Source organism: Oreochromis niloticus, linkage group LG7, assembly GCF_001858045.2.
Source record: "Oreochromis niloticus isolate F11D_XX linkage group LG7, O_niloticus_UMD_NMBU, whole genome shotgun sequence".
Lineage (NCBI taxonomy): Eukaryota > Metazoa > Chordata > Actinopteri > Cichliformes > Cichlidae > Oreochromis > Oreochromis niloticus.
Window position 1 is genome coordinate 13,229,199 of NC_031972.2, and position 15,867 is coordinate 13,245,065.

Consider the following 15,867-nt stretch of genomic DNA (forward strand, 5'->3'; position numbering starts at 1 on the left):
GTCAGACAGGTGTTCAATATTGCCAGGGCACCAGCACCCTCCCTTGGCCCAAGAGGGACGTACAAGGTTCCAGTAAGGTGCCAAGGGAGTATACGCAAGGCTATGCTGGATTTGGGCTGCATGCAGACTCTGGTCGACTAAATCCTGGTTCAGCCTGGGGCATTGTTGGAGGCAGATTGGGTAAAGGTTGGGCGTGTGCATGGGGACATTCACAAATATCCTATTTTGTTGCTCCAAATTAAATACAGTAAAGGCTGCGGTTAGCTCGTGCCTGACACATCCCTTAATTGTGATAACCATCTCACACTTGCACAGAGAGCAGATGTTGATGCGTTTGCAGATGTGATCTCCCCCCTGCCTGGCCGTACAAATGTCATAGAACACCATTTTCAAACACACTCAGCCATGACATGTGTTAATGGCCTTATTGGTTACCTGAGCGTAAGAGGCAAAATGCTCAGGAATCCTGAAAGTGGGAGTAATAGAAGAGTCACACAGTGTGTGGTGTAGCCCCATAGTTCTGTGGTGAAGAAGGGCAGGTTACGCTTCTGTGTCGACTACTGCAAGGTGAATGAAGTATCCCAGTTTGATGCTTATCCCATGCCCTGGCTCGATGAGCTCCTGGACCAGTTTGGCACTGCTTGTTTTTTTACAACACTGGATTTATCCAAGATTCCTTTGTCTGCAGAGTCCAAGGAGAAAACGTTCACTCCTTACAGTTTGTACCAATTTATCACACTTCTGTTCTCTTGTTCGAAGCCCCGCCATTTGGCAGCATCTACTGGACCGCGTGCTGCGTCCTCACCCTGCATATGCTGCCACCTACCACACTGACACCGGGGCAGGCTATGTGCAGTGGGTGGTCCTGGAGTCCCTGATGGAGGCAGGGCTCACGGCCAACCCGAAGAAGTGTGTGGTTGGACATAGGGAGGTACAGTATTTGAGGTAGGTGCGCCCTCAGGTAGAGAAAACAACAGCCCTCGCATGCTGCCCAAGGATGTGTCCCAAGACCAAAAAAGAGGTGAGGCGGTTCTCGGGGCTGCCCGGTCACTACTGCCGGTTTGTGTCAGGGTTTGCGGGGCGTGAGTAGGCTAGGCCGGACTAAGTCAGGCGATGGCGGTATGTGGTAGGGAGTGGTTTGTCACTCAGCTGCAGGAGGGGTGGAGCAATGGGTCCAGGGGTCTGTGCTAGGGGAGGCTAGCTGACAGCTGATTCCCATTGCACTAATCACCCTTTCCCCTATCTCAGTAGCTGCTGGGGCCTGGAGCGGAGAGTTGTGACTGAGAGCTGACCGTGGAGCAGATCGGAGACTGAGCGCGAATAAAAAAATCACTAAAACGCAACTCCGAACTCTTCCCTTGTGTTTGAATGTGTGGGGGGCGGGGACAAGTGTTACACCATGTTATAAGGCAATTGGATTGCATGCTTTTTCTTAGTAAGCCTAAGTAATTACAATTTACAGTGGAGTCTCTTTCCAGTTTATCACAGATCTCTTCCTCTTATGACTTTCAGTAACTACCACACTGCAGTCTCAGCATATCTACACATTTTATGGCCTAAAATGACATGCACTTTTCTGTGGTTGTAGCCTCTTCCAGTGTCAGAGTTGCTAACTTCTCACAAAAGAGGTTGGTGTCGTTGGCTTTTAGTGAAACAGCGACAATGGTTGAAATGTGGAAGACTTAATTCTTATTATTTTACTGTTTTGTTTTTTTGTTGTTTTTTTAAATGCAGTAAATGTAAATGTAGTTTTGTATCTGTGGACATAGCCGTGCTAGCTGTTTCACTCTGCTTTAAAAATGCTATGCTACGCATCCGGTGTCTTGTGGGTGGGAGTATAAAAGTATTATTAGGCATGTAATGACAACCACAGGAGCTACAAAAGCTTTCTGTTTACTAAGCAATAAGAACAAAAACTGAGTTTCAAATGAGATTCTTGCAGACCTCAGGCTGCGTGCCATCAGCTATGTGCTTATTTTTCCACTCACAGTCCAAAGACATTCAAGGGAACTGAACAGAATTTTAATAGCAAAAAACTTTCTCTAAACTCTCAGTGAGGATCATGTTACAGTCCAGTTCATAACCTTTAGACAACCCTTAAGAAAAGCGTCATGATCACCCAGGGCAGAAAGGCTCTTTTGATTCTCGTTATCTGGGACAGCCTCAATCCTGCACTTATGTTAATCCATCCGTTGCAGCACCATGCAGCTGGTGTCTGTGACACAGGACTGAGCTAAAGCAGATTTTCAGTGATCTACAAACCCGGATGGCATACACAGAGTCTGAGCCAGGGCCTCTTACGCAAGTTCAGCCAGCTGTGGCTGTTTGGGCTGTGCGTGCAGGGAATGTGTTTACATAACGCTCATTTAGGCTTTTCACTTCACATAGCAGCACCTAAAGAAAGTCAGAGACATGCAGCTAGGACTAGACAAGAAGTTCCAAAAAGTTCTGTACAAGATTTTTTTTTTTTTTTATTCTGACACTGATGTTTGATTTCCTCTCCAAGATTATGTAACAGTGGAAATAAAATATTGTGACTGTTTACTGAATGAAAAAAACTATTATTCCTGGAAGTTAAATACAGCATAGCTTCAGCCCCACACCCGGTAACCTATTTTTCTGTCCTGTGGCTAACTTTGGATTGAATAATGGAGTGTGAACTGCAGCGGTGCCATTGTAAGACGTTCATATAAGAAAACAACTCTTATATTACTATTATTATCTATTATCTACTATTACTATCTTACATTAATATTGTACTTACTCCAGAAAGTTGATTCTGTTCATCTGAATGTAGCATTTTCCGTGGGAGGCTGAAGAAGTCACTTGGATCAGTGACAAAGCCTTTCTCCCAGTGAAAACGCTACATCAAGATGAGCAGAATCAACTATTACCTGGATGACTGAGCATGCATCAAAAAGTATTCTACTTAGTTACAGTCCACCCCTGGCTATCGGTGCTCATAACACTCAGATATCATGTTTGGGAGCATCATTTTCTGTCCCAGATGGGATCAGGCAGCTCAGGTTAAGTCTCAGAGTATTTCAGGTACTGCTTTCATCTAAGATGACCTTAATGTGTCTCTGCCTCCATGTGCCACTGCAGTCATAATGGCAGCTCAGACTCCTGTCCTGCTTTTTCCTCAGGCGTAGAATCAGCTCCTGATCTGCGCTAAGCCCTGGGCCTTAAATCCCTCTCAGACACTCAATAATGCGCTTCATGTGGGACCACACCGGGGTCGTGTCACTCTTCTGAGCCCTGACAGAGGGAGAACCCCCCCCCCCCCCCCCATCATCCTCTTTTATTTGTTCTCAACCACTTGGTCTCAGCTTCTTCTACTTTTTGACCTTCCATTCTCATCCCCTCAGCTCTAAATATGACCGCAAATCCAAACGGAAGCAAAAGGAAAATCAAGAGGACCTCTGCAATGACCCTACCTTTTCTAACTGACATCACATCTAATTAGGCTGGTGAAATTTGTTTAGAGTCACTCGTGGCTCGACGGAAGTGTATAAAAAAAAAGTCCTGCGGTCTGCTGAACTAAAAATAAAACAATGTAGTTGAATGTGAAACTTTCATGTGGCACATGTTCTGCTGCAGTTTCAGATCAATGATTGACGAATGTTCTGAGGAGCTGTGAAAGTACAAAACAGACTTCACACGCACTAAGTGTGAATGCCCGTCTGGCCGTTACAAACAGTGATGCACTGACAGTGCTATAAAAGACACAAAGTTCACATCGAGTGATGAATGACTTCCAAAAATATAGCAGCCTGTAATGATTAGCAAAATTCAAGCACCATGTGAACTGTGGAGCATGTGAGAGCCATTAATGTACCAAGCCTTTTTCTATTTTACTGAGGTGCACTCTACAAATCTATTTGCGCTGCATTTAAAGCTCTTTCTTGAAAAGATGCACTAAAGAATATTTTTATTCTAACAATTGATTCAGTTACAATGTATAGCTTTATCGTTGCTAATGACTTCCTTCAGGAACATGCTATACAAATAAAGTTAACTTGACTTGGATCAACTAAAGATCTTTCATGGAGCTTTTACAACAACCCGACAGAACAGTACAGTAGAAGAATCACAGGGCTCACAAACCCCTCCACCATGACTGCTGTGCCCATTTACAGAGGGAGAACGCAGCCAACGAGGTAGATCAGACATCTGAACGTCTCCTGTGTGTTTCAGGCCAACCACGTCCAACAGAGACCCTGGAGCACACCCAGGACACACTGGAGAGATTAAATCTTTCAGCTGGCTTGGGAATGCTTTCAGGTGCTCCCAGAAGAGCCAGATGAAGAAGCTGGATAGAGGGAGGTCAGGGCATCTATGGGATCAGCTAGCTCCATGACCTGGATCCAGATAAGCAGTAACAAATGGATGATTTTGCTTGATTTGGTCCTGAAGACAACAAGCAGGAAAAAGAAAGAAATCTGATAGATCACTTATCAGTTCTAGCAACTCAAAACTACTAAACTACTGACATTTTTTAAATCAGTGTTCATCTGATCAAGTTGAATTATGGGTAAAAAGGATTTTTTAAAAGAAAACATCGCTCTCTTTTCATACTATTCAAATCATTTCAAAGTCTATGTGGAGAGAGGCTGCCTTTATTACCACAATGAAACGATGCATAGATAGATAACGGCGAAATCCGAAAATAAATACATGAAAAAATGTGTTATACCACAACTTCCTGCAGAACATTGAACCAACACCTAAAACGCTAACACTGATATCATTTCTTGGTCACACACGAAGCTGAACTCGAGTTATCGTAACACAACAGAGTCCCAAAGGTACACGAGCCTAAAGACAGTATCCTCCGTTTCTGAGCTCAGAGTGTACACAGTTTGTCAGTACACCCGACATTTAGCAGCATTACACAGAGACCACAATATCGCCGAGTCATACACCATCCTCTCATTTCACTGTAATCCAGGCCGCGAGGGTTTTAATCATTGCGCTCGTTGTATTTTGCCACACATGGAGACGACTCCCGTGCGCTCTGAAGGAGCAGTTCAAGTCCCCAAAATCTATTTCAAACTCAAACTCAGCTGTATTCACTTATAACAGTGTTTATTTATTTAATTGTTGCAACACAAGCGTTCCCACAAGTCCTGAAAATAATATTCTTTTATTGGTATTCCACCCTGTTCATAACCTCTGCATTGTGTACTTTGTGCATTCACTTGCCCGAACTCAACCAGACGCCACCCACACATACAAACACTCACTTTTGCTTGTGTCCACATTGCATCATTCATGTGACTTTGCACGAAGAGCTGTATCAACAAAAGTCAGGTATGCTGCGGCGACTTGAGCAGGGCACACATGACAGTGTGAGCTCTTCCATAATCGTCAGGCTTAAAGGAAGAAGAAATACTTAAATTACATGTCACACAATCTGGGCTGGGCGTCTATAATCAGCAGATTCAGGATAGTGGAATTCATGCTGTGATCACAGACTGACTTCATAGAATTTATTCCAGTGTACCGAGACACAGACCGAGTCTTTTCTTTCCTACTCGTTCCTCAGCGTGTTTGTGATGGCCCGCGCAAGCTCGGCCTGAAGCCATCAGTTGCAACATGAGATATGAGAGCCGGGGCTGGAGTTTTGGCTTCTCCCCAAGTCACAGAATGTACTTGAGCAAATTCCAGCAGCAAAATTAATACGGGCCAGAGTGGATTTATCTATCTGCGTCTCAGATTGCATGCATCTAGAGGAACAAGCCTTCTTCCTGCTGCTGTTTTCATTGTCTTTATCTATAAAATTCTTTTTATTCTTTTGCTGTGTGATCAAAAATAAATTAAAAAAAAAACTCCAGCAACTTGTTACAAAGCTAGAGCGTGTACTGCCTGCATGTTTAAGTTACTTTTATTTATACAGCTACAACGGCAGCCCACTGGATGGCAATGATGTTTGGTTGGTCAGTCGACCGCTTTGCGCCACACTGATTTATCTCAACAACAGTTTGATGTACTGCCATAAAACTGCATCGTGGCATTCAGGCTCCCCACAAGTTGAAACCTGCTTACTTTTGCGATCCTCCAGCAGGCTCTGCAATGCCACCATGAAAGTGTCACTTTACTTTGTATATGAAGAACTCCAACAATGACTGGATGGAAGGCCCCGCCAGAGATACTTTTAGTTTTCCTCAACTCACTGTCCCCCTCTTATTCTGAAAAATAACTTTCAGTCTAAAACAAAGACAAGTGTTAACTCTGGCACAAAAATTCATTGACATGAATCCTCATTTATTTTATATCAGTAAATCTGAGTCATTTTTTTATGATTAAACCCCCTGGAGGAACTTTAGTACAGATTTATGCGCAGTAAAGCAAATGTGGGCAAACTAGCACTCTGAACAGACAACATAATCATAATCACCTGCTTTGCTAACACAAGTTAGCATTATTGGTACTAGCTATGCATGAACAATACTGGTTGTAATAATATGATAAACTTGTGTAAAATTAAAAATATATTACACTAAAATAAATATGAATTGTAACAGTCACAATGAAATATATAGAAGACTATAGTTGGCTAAATGATGGTCATTATAGTAGCTTACTTCGATCGCTTGATCAACAACCAGCAGCCGCTCAGCTGCACAGGGAAGATAAAAAATTTGTTCAGACCATTAAAATACATAACAAACCTAAATGTCTACAACATAAACAAAAGTAAAAATGCGCACACTAAGCATCAACAAACTAAACATATTGTGTCCAACTGAACTGCCAAATGTGCAAATATATATACTGTTGATTTGTATAAAATATTTGTATACACCACACAGACGCTAGTGCTGTCAGTGCCCTAGGCAGTGTTTATGCAAAGTTTCATCAAGATTCATCCACTTGTCCAGGAGGAGAAAGGGAAGATAAAAACCTACATGCATATGATCATTAGCGTATGGTGCACATGCTAAAGCTTTTCGATATGATTTCAGTGTCTACAATCTACATGTGCCTGTGAGCTTATATGCCCCCCTAAATAAACTCAACACTCTGGTAATTAAAATGCACATGACTGTAAAAGAACAGTTTTCAGAGACATTCAAATTGATCAGAGGATAAATCCTAAGGAACTTCCAGCCATTTTCTCCCGCTTACCTGGTTTCGGGTCATGGGGGCAGCAGCAGCAGAGATGCCCAGTTCTCCTAACCTGAACAACTATACTCTTCTAACTGTAAATGTGATTTATCAAAGTTCACTTTGTGCTAAAACCCTGTCAAACTCAAGAAAACTCAAGAAATTCAGTACAGCTGAAGAATCAGAATAGTTTATTAATCCCAGAGGAAATGATGTGGTCACAGTTGCTCTAAGACCGTAATAGTTGCTAACAAGTTAAAGCACCAATTAAATAACACAATAAATTACAAAATATTGCAAAATTTAGCTGTTATAAGCTGACGCTTTATTAGCTTATATACAAACAAGGGTGATGAACACGGTGCCATAAACATGCTAACATCTAGAGTTAGAGAAGGCACATAGCTGCTAGCAAGGATGCAGCCTGTTACACTTTATTAATCTACTCGAAACAATTCCAGCAGCGCTCGATCATCACAGTATAACATGAAGTTAGCAAAACCTCTGGGATATCAGTGAAACATAAATATAATATAAACCACTGTGAATCCATTTCTCCTGCTTTGGTTGAAATCAGACTGACAAACGGTGCACTGGAGAGACAACAACAAAACCTCCAGAGCAGGGATGGTTTTGCAAGTGGTGGCCACAGACCACTGCTGTCACCTTCACTGATTTTTCTCTAGCTCAGACACTGCCTACCAGGAGGACGACTCGCAGCTGACTCAGGACCCGCTGAAGAGGTTATGACTCTCGGCTGAGTTGGAAACACAGGTAAGTGCCACAAAACGGCGGAAGGTTGTTTTTTGTTTGTTTGTTTTTTAAGATTTATCCTCTGAGAAATATGAATGTCTGTAGAATACAATGTTCTGATCCATGCTGTTGATCATACCCATTTAAATTAATAGAAAGTGGAGCTTGGGGGTGGTTAAATGCATACTGTTGAGTACTCTCTACAATGTCTCTGAGCTCTCTCCCCCTTTAACCCCACAGCCTGTTGATAACAATGCACATGGCTGGTTACATCATTAGTATTGATAAATCTTTCCCAAATGGATTATGATCCAGCCAGCCTCCACTCTACAATCTCTCTGTGCAGACTACAGCAATAATACATTTAAATAACCTGGCAATCTATTAGATTATATTTTCAAAAGAAGTAATAGCGAATGGATGAATGCTAAAAGTGAAATCCCAATAGCAACTAGAGAAAGAAACTGATGATCTCCAATGAAATATCGACTTCTTTCAGAGGCTACACAAAAAATCTGAATTTTTTTCTCCTTTGTTAAACAAGCTAGTGAAATTAAGAAAACGTGTCCCTGTAAAGCAGCGAGATGCTAAGAATGCTGAGGCTAAGCAGGATTTAGAGGTTCAGGGTCAACTAATTATTTCTGACACTGCAGCCATGAAGACACAGGAGATCTAACTCATTTTCAGAAACCTTTAAAGTTGAAGCATATGGAGGGCTTTTGACCTGTAGCTGCAGCAGCTCATTTTCCCAGCACTATTCCCAAACACCATTTTTTCCCACCAATTCATTCCTCTAATTAATGTTTTTGCTTAGTAATCAGGCTGTGGTTGCTGATCCATCTGCACCATTAATCATGGATGAAAAGACCAATGGCGACTTATTTCTCTGAGGCTCGCTCATTTGATTATTCCAGCTCATAATATGAAATCATAACATGTAGAATTTTACTTTGAAATACACGATGAATGCAGATCAGTGTTCTTTGCATATTTATATTTGTTTAGATTTCTCAGTACTCTGTGCGCCACACTTCATTAATCCTCTGACTCTCTGCATGTTGCGTAACAGAGGACCTACTTGAAGAGCCCTGGCACACACACAGAAAGATGCTGCCCCCTTTTGGCATTGCATTACTTATTGTGATCAAGTGTAAACTTCTTGTATGTACATTTGATTTCAGTTAAACCAGCAAATAACCACAACTAACTGAAATGTGCACATTTCATCATTCAGAATATAAAATGGCATTCATAAAAAATATATTGCTGTATTATATTTAGTCATGAATTTAGGTTGCACAACTACAAACTATTAAAGGGCTGCAAATCTCATCCATAAACACAGTAGCATTGTGTTGTGGCTTTAAGCATATTTATAGTAAATTCTTGTATATTTTCTGATATATCTTTAACTACATTTTCAATTCAGGCTAAGAAAAAACAAAACTGCAAAACAGTACCTCATAATTCCATTTTATTTTCAGTATTACGCAACATTAGAAGTATAAATATCTGTTTTAATATACAACATGTATGACATCCATAGAGCTTTCCTTGGGCAAAATACAAAACTCAAAACACTTTTATTGCACATATTCTAAAAGACAAACCAACATAAACAAGTTCATCTAATACTAGTTTTGCACAGAGGAGGAAAGAAAAGGAAATCTGAAAAGACGAGCAGACAGAGTAGAACGTGACGTGAAGAGACATCGATTACTGCACAAACAAATCATGGTGGCAAGGAGGCAAACCTCACACGACTAGAAACATTATCTGTAACACAGGACGCAGATTTGGCAAATCAACAATATACAAAATATACATCCATGACGCTTTGTAAACAAACACTGAATGTGCTTTAAAGATTTAAACGTGTGTCGTCACAGGAAAGGAAAAAGTGAGTGTCGGGGGAATGAGAAAAAACTAAAGTGAGGGATTCATAAACCGCTCTGCTGTACTCACCCTTGGAACTTAACATTGGTAAAGATTAAGGTGCATTTATTACTATCTCACGATACATTAGCAATACTTTTACAATATCTAATGCAGATGAACATTAGATTCTTTTAACATTAAAATCTTTGCTGTCAATCTTGGGTTTCACTTTTACTCTTAGACACATACCGTGTGGAACATTTAGATTTATACCGTGACGTCCGGTCAACACGGTGGATCTGGTTTTATACAGCCAGCACAACAGAGCTAATGATGCTAATATTAGTGTCCTAGGCTACTTTGTGGTTTTCATTTAGGGTTTGCAATTTAAAGGCATCTACCATATAGAAAAGTGTGTAAATGGTAGCAAGTGTATGCGGATATACAACAGCCTATGTGTGTAGTACCACGGTATTAGCACGCTGTCATGAAATTCACATTCATAGCTGAAAAGTTTGTGGTCACTTAGAGTTGATGGGAGCAGTTAAACATGACATTGTGATCAACTGAGTCATCTAAGGAAATATTTGCATATGCATACAGAAACACATTTTAGGAAGCTATGGCACATTGCGTAATTAGAGCAGATCATTATCACTTTGAAAGACCGACCGAAAATAAACGTTTTCCACTTTAAACAGCTGGTTAAAAGAGCAATACTAGCGAGCAGATTGTCTGGAGCGTCGGCATGGGGAGGTTTGATTAAAGAATTTCCCTCTGAAATCGATGTTGATCCATTTCATGAGGCAACACAAGATTTCATACAAACTGTGTGTGCGACTCATCACAGAACAGCGCAAAGTGGCTCTAATGGCAATCGAAAAAGAAGAAGTGCGTTTACAGCTGAATGAAAGGACATGAGAAACAGATGGCAGCTTCATTAAATGACACCTCTAATAGCAAACTGTGTAGCACTTTTTCCCCCCTTTCTTAGAACAACAGTAATGTGACATGTTTCACAGGAAAGTTCTTTTAATCTTTAGACTCAAATCAAACCCACAGCATTTATACTCCAAACATCATTCTAAAGTATTGCTTCTTAGATCGGTGAAACAGTTTTCAGGTTTGCCGACACGATCAGGTAGTGTTTGAACAAGATAAAATTATACAAGGTCAGACAGTAACGAGCAGATATGCCATTAACGTTTGTTTAAAAAATGCAAAGGAAAAAAATCCAGTTCAAAGTGACCTCAAACTTTCGAGCAGACATGAACTATGTTATGCAAAGCCATCATAAAACCTTCGCCCAGGTGGAGCTTTAAGCTGGCTCATTATGAAGCATCCAAAACACTAGCACTAAACACCGAAACCCTGACAGTGAAGCACTTTAACATGAACCGCTTCAGATCGCTTTTTACTCGCACAAGTGACCTTAACGATAGCGTGGACGTAACCTAGAAATGAGGCCCACGGCTTCTAGAAATCTACTGCTGTGATTACTACGCAGAACTGCTGGTTCATCTTTCTCAAACACAATGTCCCGTATTTTACAATCTTCAGAGCTTAATCAGCCAGTGAACACATCATCAACAAAGACATTCTTGGAAAAACGCTGACAGCCCTCACAGTTTTGTTATATAATGCTACATTTTTTTCTCTGTTTTCAGAAATAGCCCCTCATGCCCTCTCCTCTCTTCAAGTTCATTTTGGAACATGTGAAAACATGTTGAAAGTCACACAGAAGAGGAAACCTTTGATGAGACACACTGCTGTAGCTTACTTTAGACCACACAAGCAGAACATGATACTCTTAATACTTAGCATACAAACATGACACTGCAAAATCTATACATATAATACAAACGACAATCATGTAAGCCCATGTATCCCTGTTTTACAATGGTATCTTATTTACACTATATTGCATAAAAATCAAAAATATATGTACAAGATGCCAGAGGAATGTGAATAAACACCACATCTTGCTTAAAAAAAAAAAAAAAAAAAAAAAAGCGAGTCTGATTTCCCATATATCTAAGGCCCCTCCACTAATTTATGATTTTTAGAATCCTACCACGATCCTATAGTTACTTTGTTTCAGGTTTTAGGTGAAAAGCACAGGATCTAGTGCGTTTCTTTTGTGTACCACTGCACGAAACCCAACATTAAAAGAATCTGATCATACTGAACGTTAACAACACAACTGCTCGACAAAATTGTGTGGTCTACTGCATTAAAATACTTCAGATCCTCCGAGTCTAGAAGTAAGAGTGCAATTCAAAACTGCTTATGGCACAGACTCTCCAGTACATCACGGCCTTTACAGGTGTCCTCCCAGTTGCCCCTTAAACACACTGATTGCACGAAGCGTTCTGCAACGAACAGAAAGAAATCCTCCAAACATTCGATTGACATGAAAGTAAAACTTCAGAAAGGATCGGCAAATGATCGCCTACATTCAAACCTAGAAACATCAACATGTTGTTATGAATAATCTTATTAAACACACACACACACACACACACACACACACACACACACACTTTCCCTCTCTACCAGCGTGTAACAGCTTGCCCGGTCCTCAAATAAACAAAAAATGAAGGCATGATGATGACTGCACAAATCAATCCCAACTTTTTACTTTATCTGTATTCTTTGAAGCAGTCACGTTTTTATTTTCTTTTTTAAAATCTTCACTTTCCTCTTTACTTTTTGTTACTGGAGCTACGCGGTGACTCCTTCTGCTGCTTGCACCTGCTCGTGTCTCTGTCTAAACTGTCTTTAGCTGCAGATGGAGAAGCCCTGGAAGTGTCTCTCTTAGTGTTTTTCTGTGCAGGCGTGACTTCTTGAGCAGTTTCCTTTTTCTTTCTTTCACCCTGCTCCTTCCGGAGAGATGACGCCGGTTTGTCTGGGGTGGTGGTTCTGGTGTCCGGGGGCTTGTGACTGTCCGGTTTGACCACTTCAGACTTGGGAGCATCCTTGGATATCTTGACTGCAGGCTCACAGCTGAAGCCTTTGCCTGAGGTGTCTGCGCTGCTCGGTGGTTCTGTTTTCGCTGGAAGTTTAGGCAGCACAGCTGGTGAGTCAGGCTGAGAGGACACGTCTGATGGCGGCAGAGGCTCCTTCCTGAGCTGCTGAGATGTAGTGAGAGGCAGGGCGCAGTCTTTTGTTTTGGGGTCACGGGGGTCTTTAATAACTGTGGGGTGGTTTTTAGGTGAAGTGTCTTTAGGTTTGGAATCAAGAGTTTGTTTAATCGCTGGAGCCGCAGCGGGCTTCAGAGCTGATGATGTTTTAGGAGGGAGAGATTTCAGCTTTGAGTTCGGGACATCTTTGATGGCAGCAGAACTTTTGGGCTGTGTTTCTCGCTGCCTCGTGTCAGCATGAGTGGGCGAGGGCTTAGCTTGCACAGAGTCTTCACTCTTTGCGCCATCGCCGGCGGATACCGACAAGGCTTCTTTCCGTTTAGCGTCGTGGGTTGCTTGAACGTGTGAAGTCGAGGGGGCAGACTCCTTAGGCAAATCCTTCTCTTTTGAACTTGGACTTCCTTTGACAGCTGGGACGGGAGGAGCTGTGCTCTCTTGTGTTTTTGCTTCCTTCTCTCTCTTCACAGACGTGGGCAGCGTGGGCTGTGGGTCAGGCCTCGACTTGCTTTTGGGACTCGAAACAGTTTCACTTGTAGCTGTCGAACCTGAACTTTTGAGCTTTGCTGAAGGGACCACAGTGTTTTCTTTAACACTAACAACAGACGTGCAAAGTTGTGCATCGGACGATCTGTGTTGTGATTTTTCAGACGGACATATCTGTGATTGCTGCTCTGAATCTTTCACAGCCGCTGTATTCTTCGTCTTTGGTGATATGTTAACGTCTTTCTTCTGCAGCGACATGCCACTGTCCTGTACTGCAGCAGCAGACACAGTGTTATGCTTTTTGTTCAGTGTGGCATCTGTAATAATATTCAGTGAAGTGGCCTTGTTTATCGTACAAACTTCTTTCTTCTGCTCCACTTTTGCAGCTGTGGAACTTGCACTGTTTTCAGTCTTGGAGCTGCCTGCATCTCCAACCAGCTTCACAGATGAGCTGACAGATGTTTCACTATGGTCTGATTTACTGTCAGGTACAGCTCCAAACGCTGATGCCGAGACAGAAACTCCTAGTTCTGTATTTGAGGAACAAATGTTTGGCACATTCGCTGGAACATGTACCGATGCAGAGTTGGTCTGCACATTCGCCTCAGAAGCAGGTCGTGAGGTTGCGTCTGAGCTCTGTGCAGCAGTTTTTCTCTTCTCACAGCTCTGAAGTTGACCTGTATCCAAAACTGAGTCTGCACTCTGCTTCAGTGGCCCAGTCAGAGGTTTACTAGCAGCTCGAGCCTCCAATGTTGTAAATGGAGGGGAGGTTTTTAAGTCTACCAAAGAGACTGCTGTCTTGGAGCTGTCAGTATTTTGTGATGTAGTGTCTGGTATCTCTTCCTGCTGCTCCACCTCATCCTCCTGATCTTCGTTGCTCACTTCCCGTATGGAGGGTGTTTTTCCACAGGAGGAGAAGTGGGAGCTGTGTCGAGGGCCTCTGTGCTCGTGGCTGGCTTTCATACCGGTCCTTCCTTCTTGTTTAACACTAAAAGTTGAGGGATCTGCTTTGCTGTTCGAGGCCTTCAATGACTCGCCTTGTCTATCCTGCGTTTTCTCACCACTTGCATTGACTTTCATTTCTGTTGCTGGATTATTTGATTGCTCCTTGGAGACAACAAAGCTGTTTAGAGAAGAAACGGCTTCAGGGCTTAGAGAACAAGTTAGGGGGCTCTTGATCTTGTCTGTGGTTTTTGTTTGGGGGATGGTTATTTGCCTTTCAGTAGGGCTCTGAAGTCGTATTGGAGGGTTTACAGAAACTGTGTCACTTGTGTTCTCTGCCATCTTGGACAAACAAGTTTCTGTTTTAGAAACTCTGGGTCCAGAGAGCAGACCAATGTCCAGGGTGCCCTCAAGAGGCTTTAGAGAAGAGACGTGGCGTCCTTCAAGTTTATAGTCAGATGATGTTTTTCTAAGCGGAGACTCTGCAGAAGAGATAAGATGGAGTTTCTCCACAGCGCTCTCTCCTCTGCCAGAGAAAAGCTTAGGGGCCAGACCTTCAGGGCTCGAGTGGACGCTTCCCAGTCCGGCCTTCATGTGGTCGTGAGGCATGGCTGTGTCCAGCTGAAGGCTCTTTGATCTCGTAGAACCAAAGTGGAGGTTCTCATGGAGGGTCGAAGTCAAGCGACACATGCAGTCTTCCCGTTCTTCGAATGACAACCTCTTCCTGGTGAACTCGATGCTGGGAGCTTTGAAGTCCAGTCTGTCTGGCTTCATGCCGTCTTTACCTTGTCGAGAGTGCTGCCATTCTGGGTGACCAGAACACAGAGCCGATCGCAGCGCTCCATCACTTTCAGTGCTGGCACCAGAAGGCTCAGTGATGGCTTCACTGACACGTGTGCTCAGCTTTTTATACAAAACGTCTTTAAGCGTTGAACTAGCAGCTTTAGCCTCCAGTGTTCCAGACTCCGGGCTGCTCTGCGCTTTGTTTTGGCTTCGGGACAGAAAGCCTTCGTCCCCATCACTGGCACACGGTGCCGATGAATCGGACTCATGAAGAGCATCTTGCTTCTGTAGAGACTCCCTCCTCTCTGACCACTCCTGTCGTTTCACAACCATCTTGGACTTCAGTTTTTCCTTGTCAAGCTCTTCTATAGACTCCTGCCGGCCCATCTTACGGCTGATGGGCCTTTTTAGGCAGCCCTGCTCGACAGGCCGTAAGCGAGTGATTGTCAGTGGCTCACAGGCTGCTTCATCCACACTCTGCAGGCCGGTGAAATCGCGCTCTCCTGTCCTCACCTCCTCGTCCTGCACCTCTTCTTGGGTCACTTCTAAGCTGCGTTTTCTGGGACACAGATGCTTCTTTTCTCCTGTGTAAGAAGGAGACAGCTTTTCTTCAGACTGAACTCGCTTTAGGAGAGGTGAGCGAGGCGGCTCAGCACTCTTGGGGCGGACAATGTGTCTCACAATTGTGGGTGGGGAATGAATCTTGGCTGGAAAAGCCTGGGTTGTTTTGGAAATGGCAACAGAGTGTCCACTGAGAAGGGGAGGGGTGAGCGCT

General features: G+C 42.8%; 1 protein-coding gene and 1 long non-coding RNA gene across 3 annotated transcripts in view; both read right to left on the bottom strand.

Annotated features, from left to right (window-relative positions):
• Positions 1-3,914: 3,914 nt before the first annotated feature.
• Positions 3,915-8,141, bottom strand: LOC102077654 (uncharacterized). 2 transcript variants are annotated; one of them, XR_266487.4, is made up of 4 exons: positions 7,132-8,141; positions 6,588-6,622; positions 5,247-5,375; positions 3,915-4,361 (listed from the first exon to the last, which is right to left on the bottom strand). It is a non-coding gene; the product is annotated as an uncharacterized LOC102077654 (long non-coding RNA). The 2 variants fall into 2 exon arrangements; XR_003220774.1 differs by having other exon boundaries at positions 3,915-4,410.
• Positions 8,142-9,320: 1,179 nt separating this feature from the next.
• Positions 9,321-15,867, bottom strand: part of mast4 (microtubule associated serine/threonine kinase family member 4) — a 103,983-nt gene continuing 97,436 nt past the window's right edge. The window contains 1 exon segment of the mRNA XM_025908613.1: positions 9,321-15,866. Coding sequence (XP_025764398.1) covers positions 12,447-15,866 — 3,420 coding nt within the window. The 3' untranslated portion in view covers positions 9,321-12,446.